The sequence below is a fragment of the Fusarium mangiferae genome (genome assembly GCF_900044065.1).
Source record: "Fusarium mangiferae strain MRC7560 genome assembly, contig: FMAN_scaffold001, whole genome shotgun sequence".
Lineage (NCBI taxonomy): Eukaryota > Fungi > Ascomycota > Sordariomycetes > Hypocreales > Nectriaceae > Fusarium > Fusarium mangiferae.
Genome location: NW_024573921.1, coordinates 4,336,002 through 4,349,260, shown reverse-complemented (window position 1 = coordinate 4,349,260; position 13,259 = coordinate 4,336,002). Strand labels below are relative to the sequence as shown.

Here is a 13,259-nt window from a genome sequence, read left to right as displayed (position 1 = left end):
GCATTATGCGGTTATGAATCTAATTCATGCGACTTAATATTCTTACTAGAGTCGAAATGCTCTGCATACTGCCTGCTGCTCAGTATGGAGTACTAGAACACTATCAACAACCTTGAAAACAAGGGCTCGGCGAGCAATGAAACCTGGCTCACAGCTCCGTGGTCGCTGAATGTTACGGCGTCGAAGGCGTAGCTGAAATTCTAATTTTACAGATTCTCATTGGCTCTTATACGCTTTAGCGCCCCATCGGGAGTGTTCCGTTACGCCATTCGTAAGTATGAGACATTAACAAGAGTCGAGAACTCAATAGTTAGACTAGCGTTTCAATAGCTATGTGATTATGCAGGAGACCGCAGATAAATGTCTAAATGGCTTGAAATATTGAGCATGTGAGCGACAGACTAAGATATCACTAGATAAGCAAGCTGCAGGCGTCGACACTTTATAAAGTCACTGCCGCATCCAGCAATGGTGAAATGATTACGATGTCGTGTGGCTCTTGACTTCCTGACTTTCCAAGCTTAGCTTACAGACTTTCGCCTTTGATAGAGATTGTTTATTGATCACAATATCAATCTGCTACTTTTAGCTCACCTGAAGCGCAACATACTTTTATTTTACTAGATCTATCTACCTGTTCTGTAATCACAATGCTGAGCCCAAACCCAAACACAGACATCCCAACGCCCATGATTGATGCGGCAACCTATTACGACGTGGCTAGCCAACAGTTACATCTGGTCATTACCTACTCCAGCGGCATATCCCTCAGGCCAGATAGTATAGAGGTCAACCTGATTACAGGCCAATCTACCGATACTACCATGGTCGGTAATGGCAACCCCACGTTTCCAGCAAACTCAAACACGGGAACCATAGAGGTACCACTGTCGTTGGCTTCAGCTTCCAAAGGAGGACAGATCACCGTCGCCGGTTTAGTTGCCGGCAATAATTCATGGGAATCGAGTCCTCCCAGTGTCCCCTGGCCGATTCCTGCAATCAACTCATCACCTTTCACCAGCGGCCTCACGGCCACCTTTACTTCTCTTGGGTCCGTTGAATTGACTTGGACATGGATTCCGGACACGAGTGCAACCGCACAACAGGTCTCTTTGACTATTGAAGGACAGACTCTTGTCACAACCATGGTCGCGAAGACTGGCCCGACTGGCAATACAACCTTCACCATGACCCAAGCCAACAAGCTATTCACGCCAGGCCGAAAGTTCATTATCCAATGTACTCCCATTGAGCCCGGCTTATGGGCCACTCCAGTGAATACCACATTTTCTATCCCCAAGTCTAGTTCGATGACGTCTATCTCGTTGAACAACTCACCCGTTGTCTCCCCTGAGTCTACAATTACAAGTCTTTCTGTGCAAGGAACAAACACTATGCAGCTCTGGTGGGGAACCTCTCAAGGGGCCATCGAGACAGCCGAGTTCCCTCTTCAAAGGTTCCAACCGGAAACAACGCAATTCGCTGGTGCATCGACAATTCCCGGCACAGGATCTTGCCTGGCTTCCGCATCTGTCAACTCTACCAACCAGCAGGTTTGGTGGATTACGGAAACTGGGGCTATTGATGGACAAGTGAACAGTGGCAAAGGATGGGCGCCACCTGGCACAGGACCTGGGGAGGTATTCCCCTTCAATAAGGCTAGTACAGCTTCAACAGTCAACGGGGGTTCCATGGCAAGTCTCATACTACAGTACAATCTTGGGGCAATCCTTTTCTGGGTTGATCCCAAAGGTGCTATCGGGTGCTGCAGATGGCTTGCTAGCTCGGGTTGGCAGGATGTTTTTAATGCCCTTTCTCCCGGAACGGCAAGCCCCGATAGTCAGCTAACTACGTTATCCTTTGGTAGTACTGCCTACGTATTCTGTGTTTCTGAGGAGGGCGCGGTCGTTGGTGGTAGTTGGTCCGACGCTACAGGTACTTTAGGTCTCATGTCTCCAATTACAGTCGCATCATCTGGCAATGCAGCGCCTGGCGGTGGAATAGGTTCGTTCAGCGTCAGTGATACGGTCGGCGGCAATTCACAGGAGATTGCAGTCTTATGGACGACACCAAAAAACAGCATCGAGATCGCCTTTGTGTATGAGGAGTCCTACTCATTTCGCAACTTCCAACAACCTCTTACTGTGGCTCAATCAGTTTTAGCAGGAACAGGTATTGCGGTTTATGCCACCACAGCGAACCAGTGCTCCATTTGGTGGATCGGACAATACGGCGATCTCAGGAGGACAACAGTGGATCCCACAAAAGTCTCATCGACGCCGACGCCCAATTGGCCTGTGTTTGAAGAGGTTGGCCCTGGTTTTTGCAGGCAAACTCGGTCACTTATTGTTCAGAAACTATCTGGAACGCAGTTCGATGTTTTTTATGTAAATACGAAAGGTGCATTGGCTGGTTTGGCCTATAGCCTTTAGCAAAGAAGTTCGCCTAGAGAGGACAGGCAGACCGGTCGATATCGTAACCAGTTGATTTTGTTTTAATGTCTTGCGCTGCACCCCCAAACTCAGAGAACTAGCTTAGTAAAAGACATGGAGAAACCCGGATTTTATTAAAGCGAATAATATTCTAGGACCTTGAATCGATTGTAATCATACTTGCAATAGTTAGAAGGACAAACGTTCTAAATTTAGCTCAAACTTCACGAGTTTCTTATCTATCTATCAATTATTATCTTATCGTAGTGGGCCCACTGCTGATAAGAGATGTTATCGTTATTACAGGAAGTGTACGGAGTACTAAGCTACCCTAAGCCGACGTCTATAATTATTAATTTTCTAAAAATCTAAATCAGGTCTAATTCTTCGCGAGATAGGTAGACGTGTCTAAGTAACTATCTGTTAATTATGGTCACTAGAAGTATTAGATAATAATGAATTTCTATCTAAGATGTAAGCAATCGGCACGTGTGCCCTTCTCCTTAGGGCAGTTGGACACGGACAGCGGTGATTAGGCGACAAATTTCAACCCAACATCTCAACCGCGTTACACATTCATCTTGAGGGGGAAGAGCAAATATCTCGTCTATATCACCTCAGTTCTGCGAAAACCATTAAACCTTTCTTCATTCAGCCCCTTCCTCAATATAAAACTACCCCGCATCTCACCTGCGTGAGCTGCGATTAGGCAACAACTGCCAGTTGGTCCAGATTGATGGAATGGAAACTCAAGAGAGGGCTCAAGATTCATTCTTCAAATATCGCCCTACTGTGAATCTTGCCCCAGATGACACACATAGCCAAGCCGTGGACTGGTTCGACCCCGCCACGACCGACGACTGGCTTGACAAAGAGATCGAATCAGGAAGAAACGCTCTCGCCTCGACACCGACACATCTTCAAGATAGAATAATGTTTTGTGAGCTCTCGAGACTCATTTTGCAGCACTATCTACGATTTGGAACAGAAACGTCTTTGAATGATGCAATCGAGCTGGAGCGAAAGGCTCTGGAGTACGTCAGCACTGGTTTTCAGCATGCCAAGTGTCTGCTAGTCTTGGGAGACATGCTGTGTCTGAGGTTTCGCCGCAAGAAAGCTATTTGGGACATGCAATATTCCATCAGAGCCGCAAAACAGCATATCTATCCACTTCCTGCGCAGGGAGCTGACATATTCAACTTTGGTCATAGAGATGAACCCTTTGAGCAATCAGATCCGGATTCAGCTTTTGTGGACATAGACGAAGGCATTGACAAGTCACATGCTGCGTTTGAGCTGATCCCCGACGACTTTCACCTTCGGGGTGAATGGCTGGATCACCTTGGTTCAAATATTCTTCATCGATATTCTTTGAGCAAAGCAATCGAAGACGTTGATAAAGCTGTCGAAATATGCAGAATTGCCTCTGAAGATATCAACTTTGGCCCCTCAGAGAATCTTATAGAGGCTCTTCTTACTCGAATTCCAGCTACCTGGGACGAGTCTGATATATTTGAAGCCATAGAGCTCTGTGATGAAATGCTGGTGGAGCCTCTAGGTGATCGAAGGAAGACAATCTTGCAGTACCGTGCTGAAGCCTTTTACTTCCTTTATTGTTTAAGCGGGATGGTGGAACATATCGATGAGAGCGTCAAGGATTCCAAGAAAGCAATAGATTCGGAACGTGGGAGCTTAGAGTCGCTCAGTGTCAGGTGTCACAGATTTAGGAGTGGGCTGCTGTATACTCGGTATCAGCACACTGGTGACCTGGCCGACCTTGATGATTCGATGGCCTCAGCAGCGACCGTGGCCAAGATTCTCTTCACCCCAGGCCCCAAATCGAAAGCTACACTATTTAGTGTGCTAGCAAGTGATTGGGTTTACAGAACTGGAGCCACAGCGGACCAAGCACACTTTGCTGAAGCCATCGAGTGGCCTGCATGTATCAAACTATTCGGAACGAGCCGAATGGATTCTCTACATGAGCTATGTCGACGGCACTATGAACGATACGAAGTAAAGGGAATGAATGGCGATCTCAAAGATGTGTTCAATATTATGGAACAGATGGTTGAACTGGTGCCAAGTCGAGCGCTGCGGAGCGGTCTGGGCAGCCGCATCATGCAGCTATACTCCGAGTTCGACTTTCTGCAGTCATTACTTTTGGAAGCAAAAGCCATTTTCAGGCAGTTGCTTCAGGAGTCAGAGACAGATTCAGCAGAGCATACGCGGTACTCCTTACAACTAGCGCATTGTCTTTCCTTCCAGCACGAGCGAACAGGAGACTCAGTCGACCTCACTGAAGCCGTCAATATCGTGACCAAAACCTTTGAGATGGCTAAGGCAGATGATCCAGACTATGCGCTAGCGCTGAATAATTTCGGGGAAGTAACCTACCAGCAGTGTCGCGTCAGTAAGACATTACCCAATATTGATGACACCATCGATCTTCTACAAAAGATAAGAGATTATACTATGTCACAGACTCCAACCAAACCGTTGAGCAAATTGGTTGAATGTCTCCTCTGGAAATACCGCATAACCGACAAAGCTACCCATCTAGACTCGGCAGTTGAGCTGGCGAGGGTTGCTGAAAGCTCCCTCCCGAATAGATACCCTAACCATCACTGCATTATTCGCCATAGACTTGCAATAGCACTGCATGAGCGGTACTTGATGAAGCCGACGCACTCTGCTCTGGCGGAAGCTATTGAACTGGAGAGACAAAATCTACAGCCTGGCCAGTTCACCCGTTATCTTTCTCATGCTAATCTCACATCGCTTCTTTGTGAGCTATACGTCGCGACAGGCAATCGAGAGCACCTTCAGGAGGCCATGGACGTGGAAAGAGAAACGAGGAATGTTGATGGCCGCTCCATCTGGTGCTTCAGAGGCGACCGCGTGTATATTCCATATATCCTCGATATCGAAAAATCATACCAGCTTTCGAATAAGCTACATGAACACTTAGAAGCCATGATGTACAGTCCGGAGCTCAAGTCACGCTACCTTAGTAGTATGGGGTTGACGCTCTTGGGTACGGGCGAGATTGATCTAGCAATGGGATATACCAGAGAGAGTCTGGAACTTGTTCCACCAGACAGCCCAGACCTGCCTTGGCACTTGTGCTGCCTTGCACTCTGCTTAGGATGTGGTCTTTCAGCTTCAAATGACGCCTCCGAGCTAGAAGAGATGATCAGGTCAGCAGAAAAGGCCGTGAAGCTCTCCCCAGACGATCATCCTGGCAGGCCATTTTATCTTTCAGTTCTATGCATGGCCCTTCACCGACGATTCATGAAGACGGGAAGGTCTCCTGATCTCAACCTGGCGATCGATTACGGGGTCAAGGCTTACAACCTGTCGCTTGGAGACACACTCCCGGATCATGCTAATCGAGACCTGGCATCGGATCAGCTATCATTCTGTTTGCAGCACAAATACCTTCGAGAGGGTCTTCCAAGCGATCTTGAGCAAGCCGAAGAGCTTCATCAAGAGGCACGCAGATGCAGACAAAGATTGAAGAGAGATAATGCGTATTTCAACTGGGTTCGAAGTTCTCCCGATGGGGCTTACACTGTTCATCTTGGCACCAACACGAAAGGGTCTTTCACGCTTGCCAACAAAAGACGTGTGCATGCTTTACTCACAGACAAGCTGGACTGCCACCCTCGTCTGTTTGCCGTCGCGGGGCAATATTTCAGATACTACCAAGATTCAAACGATGAGAACTACCTCTCCCTTGCAGTGGAAGCTGCGAATTCGGCCCTCGCATTTATTCAAGATGGCCATATTACGCATTCCGCCCGGCTGCACCTCGTTGGGAGGTGCTACGAAGAGTACTATAAGAGGACGATAGCCTCTGACTGCGGCGAAGAGGACCAAAAGGATCGTCTGCGTCACCTGGATATGGCCATCTCAAGATTCCGAGAACTCATTAGTCATCTTTCTTCGGAAGATCCTCTACGCCCTGATGTTCTCGGTCGTCTTGGCTATTTATACTCAGACAAGCTATTCTACAATTACAAGCTGGATGACTTGAAAATGGCAGTGGAAGTACACCAGGAATGTCTCCATCTGGCCGAGGAGAATAAAATCGAAGGTGCAAAGTGGCTACGTCATCTCGGATGCTCTAAACTTACGTCTTACCGCGTATTCAAGGACGAAACTGATTTGCAAGAATCTGTCAAGCTACTTGAGCAAGCAAAGGATCAAAATCCAAATGACAAGGAATTTATCCCTGGCCTGGCCAGTGCCTACCGCTCTAGGTTCATGATTACAAGGGACATCAGAGACATTGACGCTGCCATCGAGCTCTATCTCAACTTCCCTGTCACGGATAATACCACATTATCTTGGCTCGGAAGTGCCTATCTTGGCCGTTTTAAGCTGACCAAGGCGCCTGAGGATATGAAGTTGGCAATTTCTAATTTGGAAAAGGCCCTCGAGCTTACCAAAAATCAGACGGAAATCTCAGACTTCGTTCAGGTCCTCCAAAATCTGGCAAATTGCTACCTTACGAAAAATCATTACGGCGGAGATCTCAAGGACATAGAGCAAGCGATTAGCTACGCACAGCAGGCTGTGGATGTTGAAGCGGAAGAAGCCTTCCAGGTTGTCGATATTGCAGGCCTATTAGGACTGTGCTACACGACCAAGTACCAGGTGACACAATGTGAGGACGATCTTCTGAAGGCCATAGATGCCGATGAAAGCGACTTCTGGGTCTTCATGCCTGTCGCAAACACATCAGATAGCTTGGAGCTTGCTCAAAGACTCATGGAGTCGTACAAAACTCTCGAGAACTGGGAGAAGGGCTTAAAGATTGCCGAGTACGCACTCGAACTCATCCCTGCCTATACACCTCGTTACCTGCGATGGTCGGAAGCCCAATCCCTTCTCTCTAGAATCAGTGGACTCGCATCTTTCGCTGCTGCCTTCTCACTTCAGGACGGGAAACCAGAAGGGGCTAGTCTGACTCTGCTAGAAAGGGGCCGGGGAGTTGCCGCAGACCTTTTATATGATCTTCGTCTTGACTTTGACAGTCGCAAGTTTGCGAACCTGAAGCCGGCGTATAAGGAGACCCTTTTAAGCAGTATAGGGCGCCTTGAGAATCCTGTACAGCTACCAGGACCCGTTTCCGATGACCCGACCTCTGGCACAGCGGAACTTACGAGGAGGTTAGAAGCAAGTAAAATTCTCGACGAGTTCATGGAGAGCTTTAGTACACGTCTGAAACCAGACAATACGGGCTTCACAGGATTTACGAGGAGCGGCCCAATTGTGATTATTAATGTCAGCTTCCGCTGTGATGCTTTCATTATCAAACATGTTATTGAGACCATGCCCCTGCCTATGCTATCTGAGGAAGAGCTGGAACGAAGACTTCGCGATGAAAATTTGGGGAGCCTAGCGACGTTGGAATGGCTCTGGGATACTATCACGGGACCTATTTTGGAACATCTGGGTTATTCAGAGATACCTTCTGGCGAGTGGCCACAGATATGCTGGATACCTACCGGGACATTGAGTCGCTTCCCGTTGCACGCAGCTGGCTATCACAGAGACAAAACTGGCCGCACTGTGATAGACAGAGTCATGTCATCTTATAGCTCATCGTTGAACGCTATTCTCGAAGGGGGCGCGAAGGATAAACGCAACTCGTCCACTAAGGCGGTGTTGGTTGCGATGCAGAAAACGCCGGGCAGTTCTAGCCTCCCACACGCCCCCAAAGAGCTAGCGATTGTTCGAGAGCTATGTGAGTCAATGGAGCTCCGTACAGTGGAACCAGAAAGACGAACCCAAGAAGTACTCACGGAGTTGAAGGACTGTGATATCTTCCACTTTGCCGGCCACGGCGAGACAGACGACACCAACCCACTGAAGAGTCAGCTACGTCTTGAAGACTGGCAAACGCAGTCCTTGGCAGTATCTGACCTGTTGAATCTCAAGCTACGCGATAGCCCACCATTTCTGGCATATCTTTCAGCTTGCGGAACGAGCCAGATCAAAGACAAACGCCTGCTAGATGAGAGTCTGCACTTGATCAGTGCATGCAGACTAGCTGGCTTTAGGCATGTGGTCGGAACGCTCTGGGAAGTCGGTGATGAGGCCTGCGTCGATGTTGCAGAAACAGTCTACCAGGAGCTGAAGGACTCTAGTATGGATGATGGATCTGTCTGCCGGGGACTACATAAGGCTGTTCGGAAGATTCGTGACAATTGGGTGGCGGATGCGCGTATGCGGGCGGTCAAAAGGGATCTTGATAATTCGATTAGAAACGTGGAAGGTGGCGAGACTGGCTTAGGAGATGGGTTGAGCGTCAGGAGATCGGCAAGGGATATCGTGCCGCTGGAGGAGGACGAAAATGAAAGGCCTGCTCCTTGGGTCGCGTATGTGTATCACGGAAGTAGATAGCCTCGACGACGATTGTTGGTAGAGGTATTTATATGTCTTATCTGGATAGAAATATTGTATTTCAATTGCAGTGTCGAAATTAAACGCTTATTAACCATCTTGACGAGGGGTCTTGGAGGCAAAGAAAACAGCAAATGTTAGTCTAAGGTGTCAAAATAAACTTAGCAAAAGTCATCCTAAGTTCTAGTAAAGATATCCTAAACTTATACTAAATTACCTAACTATTTTTGTCATTTAGGATCGAGGTCCTGTTTTTTCTTTCCCCCCCTAGAGGGGTTATCAATTCTCGTGCTGGTAAGCCACAAGGGGCATACATTCCCAGCTCAACCAATTAGCGTGAGCCCTTAATGTCAGGGTCGAAACGGGCTGCAAGGGGCCGCAGATCACAAGCGACAACGTTTCTCAAGGGGTAAATTGAATGTTTCAGGCGAATACTGGTGGCGCATTTCTCATCTTTTGTTCGTCCAGTATAATTATCAATGCAAAGACAAAGGTTTCTTTTCGATTATGATATCGGTCTAGTGGCGTTGGTGGCTGGATATAATGGCTCAGCCCTGCTTATCTCCATTCCAGGACCTGGCTCTAAAAAGAAGGTTGTTTCATCCCTTGCGTTGAATCATTCGGCTATTTGAAGCCATGCCCTCTCCTCATCATATAGAGGCTTGTCCGTCTGTTGCTCTCGTAAGAACACATCCTCCGTCATAATGGCTGTGGCTACTGCGGGTCCAGCATACAAGCTGTGGTTTCTATCGACAGGTATTGTCTTTCTATTCTTTCTTCTCTTTGCATTTTACACCGACTCGATCAAGTCGCCTTTAGACTACGCCCATGCAAAGGCAGCAGAGTTCTGCAGCGAGTAAGTACCAAGATGAACACATGGCCCCGGATGTTATTAACCACTCGTGACAAACAGTTCCGCAGCTCCACAAACTACAGCGGACGCAGATCCCAAAGAGGGAAAGTTTGGCAACTGCAAAGACCCCTACCGCCGCCCCGGGTATCTCTATGTCCCAGCAGAAACAGAGAGATACCGAGAGACACGATGGTTGCCGTTTACAGACAAGTTTCTCAATTCTGAGGATCCCGAAACTGCAGAGTATCCTCACACAGGAGGAGATCTCATCTTCAACGATACAGACGTCCCGCGGACATTCTTCAAAGGATCGGATATACCTATAGAATGGATGAAGCTAGCGGTAAAGGAGAATGAGCGTCGACAGGAAGCGATGGCACATATCACAAACGCAACAGCAGACGACTATCACAGAATGAGAAACGATGCAGAGTTTGGCTGGCTCTGGGGCCGTCGAGTCGTATCATTCGGCGACTCTGTCGACAGGCGAGCAGCTCGGTATGTCTGCCACGAGTTCGGTCACGACATGGTCTTCCCCAAGCTCCACGAGATAGAGCAGTGGCCTATGGGTGTCTGCCACATCCCGGCATTCAACCTGACTTTCACTGCCTTTCACTCAGCGGGTGGCTTCACCTACAGGCCTGAATGGTTCTGGTATAAGCAAATGCGAATCATCCCCTTTGAGCGACGCTGGGAAGAACTCTGGCAACCACATGAGCGAGATATCCGTGGTCCTAACGGCAGACCTGATCTGATACTGTGGCAGAATGGGCTTTGGGATCAGAGAGGATTCCAAGTTGGCGGACAGAAGCTCCACGAAGGACAGAACGTCACTCTCAATGCAAGACACAGGAAAATGGTCTGGGACGAATTGCACTTCTTCTTGGCTCGCACCAAGAAGTATGCCGAGATGCTCATCAGAGAGTTTCCAGACACGCCTATGATGTGGAGAAGTCTAACGTATCACCAAAAGACTGGATCAGGGGATATCATGGTAGTTGAGATGGACCGTCTTGGACGCGCTTTGGCGGAGCAGTATGGACATGAGGTCTTCGAATGGGGTCGCATCATTAGTCTTATGGGAAACTGGTATGAAGATGGCACACACCCTGGTGAGGGTGCGTTGAGTTGGCTATGGGGAAACATGATTCTCGAGTATCTTGCCAGATCAGCCAAGTCGAAACTTGGAGGCGACTATAGGTTTCCGTATTTTGACGGATGGGAGAGGTGCCATGAGGAACTCGTTGGGTGGGGAGGACGATAGAAGAATTTATCTTAGTTATTCAATGAAGTTGCAACGTGTTCTCCACCTAACTATGTAAGTGTTCTGGTATTGAGTACCTAAGGTATATAGCTAATTGTACTTGTGATCAATGTCTGGTACAAGTTATTATAGGGTGGGGATGACTTCCCCGCGTTGTCCCACCCTTAGCGCAGCCACGGGGAGACTAAGCACAGGATCCGAACTCCACTGATCTGCTCAGTTACCCCAGACTATTAATACATCCTCCATATCTTGACATGGAAATCGATGAATCTAATGTGGTGATTACAGCTTGTATATGCTGAAGCCAAAATATCTGGCATCACCTTACTGAAAGCATGTCGGGACAAGCAAAGAGGAACCTCCACGATGAGGTGCCCAGTTCGGTTGAGACTGAACTGCTCGCCGTTGACGAGGAGGATAACTACCAAGGTCTCAGTTTGAAATGTATCCTGGTTTACTTGGTAAGACCTCCCGTAGTGATCCATCTGCTGGTCAAGCTAACAGTCCAGTCTATCCTCAGTGGCTGTTTTGCACAAGTCCTTGCAATTGTTGCAACCGGCGCAGTGAGTCTTTTGCTTGGTCAGCCAGTATTGTACAGTACTGATAACGATCAAGTTTGCCAGAAACATGGCCAGCGTTCTGGGGGGACATGACAAATACATCTGGATCCCTCAAGGCCTTATCATTTGCAGCACGTTCACAGCAGCTCCTATTGCGCAGTCGTCGGATTTCTGGGGCCGTAGGTTACCTATCCTGCTCTGCACTGGTCTCTGCATCGTCGGATCCATCGTCATCAGCCGAGCATCTTCCATGACCATGGCCATTGCTGGATCGTTGGTAGTCGGTGTTGGAGCGGGAACAACTTCACTCTTATATGCGGTCGCATCCGAGATTATGCCACGGCAGTATAGACCACTTGCCCAAGCGGGTGTCAATATCGCTAATTCACTTGGTGGGATATTTACATTACTACTTGGCTTCGGACTCGTCAGGAAGAACGATGAGAACTTTCGGGTTGTTTGGTATGTTGGCATCGGGCTATTCGCCTTTAACTTTCTTGCCGTGCTTTTCTTCTTCAAACCACCGAAACGCCGCCTTGAGTCATCTCTGACCTGGAAGGAGAAGGTCAAGGCTCTCGACTTGGTAGGATATATCATTTTCTCTATCGGAATGATATTGTTCAGCGTCGGATTGACTTGGGCCAACAACCCATACTCTTGGCAAAGTGCCCCAGTTCTAAGCACCTTTTGCATTGGCGTTGTCTTTATCATCCTCACGGCGGTTTGGGAAGTCAACAAGAAGGATGGATTTTGCCATCACGCTCTTTTCCAAGCAAGCCGCAACTTTGCACTTGCCCTTGTCTTTATTTTCATCGAGGGATTTGCTTTCTATGCGGCCAACAACTTTCTCCCTCTGGTGTACTCGATTTACTTCGATCGTGACCTTCTCAAGGTTGGTGCTATGATGTCCCTTATTTTCATTGGAGGGGCTATAGCATCTGTGATCGGTGGTCTCTACTCCACCAAGGCGAGAAGGGTCCGGCCACCTCTGACGGCTGGTATGGCACTCTTTGTCACCTACTTTGGTGGGTCTCACTTCGTCTATACTCGGTACCTTTTTGCTAACCGCGGTTCTCCTTAAGCATGCATGGCTACTCTAAAGCCCAGTCACCTGGCAGCGATGTGGGGTTATACGGTCTTGGCGGGCTTTGGCCTTGGGTTCGGTCTCGTCATCGCCGTCACGACTGGCCAGATAAGCACTCCTCCAGGCTTGATTGCTACAACGAGTGGCCTAATCCTGACCTCAAGATCCTTGGGAGGCTCCGTTGCACTCCCAGTATACACTGCTATCCTCAACTCCTCCTTGTCGAAGCATCTTGGCCAAAAGATCGCTGAACGCGTTGTTCCTCTTGGGCTCTCTGCCAAGGATTTACCAGCTTTTATCAGTGCTCTGGCTAACAATGACCAACGAGCTCTGTCAGCTATTCGAGGTGTTACTCCTCAAGTCATCTCCGCGGGAGTTGCTGGATTGAGGTCAGCTTATCACATCGCCTTCCGAGGCACCTGGAGTGCTGCAGCAGCAGTCTCGGCGGTTGGTTTAATACTTGCGCTTTTTGTCCGCGATCCTCGCCACAGCTTCAACATGCACGTAGATGCCCCGGTCGAGCATGATATTGCTAGAGGTCTTGACCAAGGTCCGGAAGATAATAGCAAAAATGTAAGTCGCACTGAACATATCGAATCAAACATTGTCAGCGAAAAGCCTCAAGACAAGGCTTGAACTGGGGGTTTAG

General features: G+C 48.4%; 4 protein-coding genes across 4 annotated transcripts; all 4 read left to right on the top strand.

Annotated features, from left to right (window-relative positions):
• Window positions 1-650: 650 nt before the first annotated feature.
• FMAN_01932 (uncharacterized protein) lies at window positions 651-2,432 on the top strand (the record flags this gene model as incomplete). Its single annotated transcript, XM_041824556.1, has 1 exon — window positions 651-2,432. One exon carries the CDS (start codon window positions 651-653, stop codon window positions 2,430-2,432), a length of 1,782 nt encoding a protein of 593 aa, XP_041677281.1.
• Window positions 2,433-3,173: 741 nt separating this feature from the next.
• On the top strand, window positions 3,174-8,846 carry FMAN_01931 (uncharacterized protein; the record flags this gene model as incomplete). Its single annotated transcript, XM_041824545.1, has 1 exon — window positions 3,174-8,846. The coding sequence occupies one exon, from the start codon at window positions 3,174-3,176 to the stop codon at window positions 8,844-8,846; it is 5,673 nt and encodes a 1,890-aa protein (XP_041677280.1).
• Window positions 8,847-9,550: 704 nt separating this feature from the next.
• FMAN_01930 (uncharacterized protein) lies at window positions 9,551-10,963 on the top strand (the record flags this gene model as incomplete). Its single annotated transcript, XM_041824534.1, has 2 exons — window positions 9,551-9,702; window positions 9,760-10,963. 2 exons carry the CDS (start codon window positions 9,551-9,553, stop codon window positions 10,961-10,963), a joined length of 1,356 nt encoding a protein of 451 aa, XP_041677279.1.
• Window positions 10,964-11,301: 338 nt separating this feature from the next.
• Window positions 11,302-13,246, top strand: FMAN_01929 (uncharacterized protein; the record flags this gene model as incomplete). The annotated part of the gene is made up of 4 exons (XM_041824523.1): window positions 11,302-11,427; window positions 11,476-11,529; window positions 11,582-12,551; window positions 12,609-13,246. 4 exons carry the CDS (start codon window positions 11,302-11,304, stop codon window positions 13,244-13,246), a joined length of 1,788 nt encoding a protein of 595 aa, XP_041677278.1.
• Window positions 13,247-13,259: the final 13 nt, after the last annotated feature.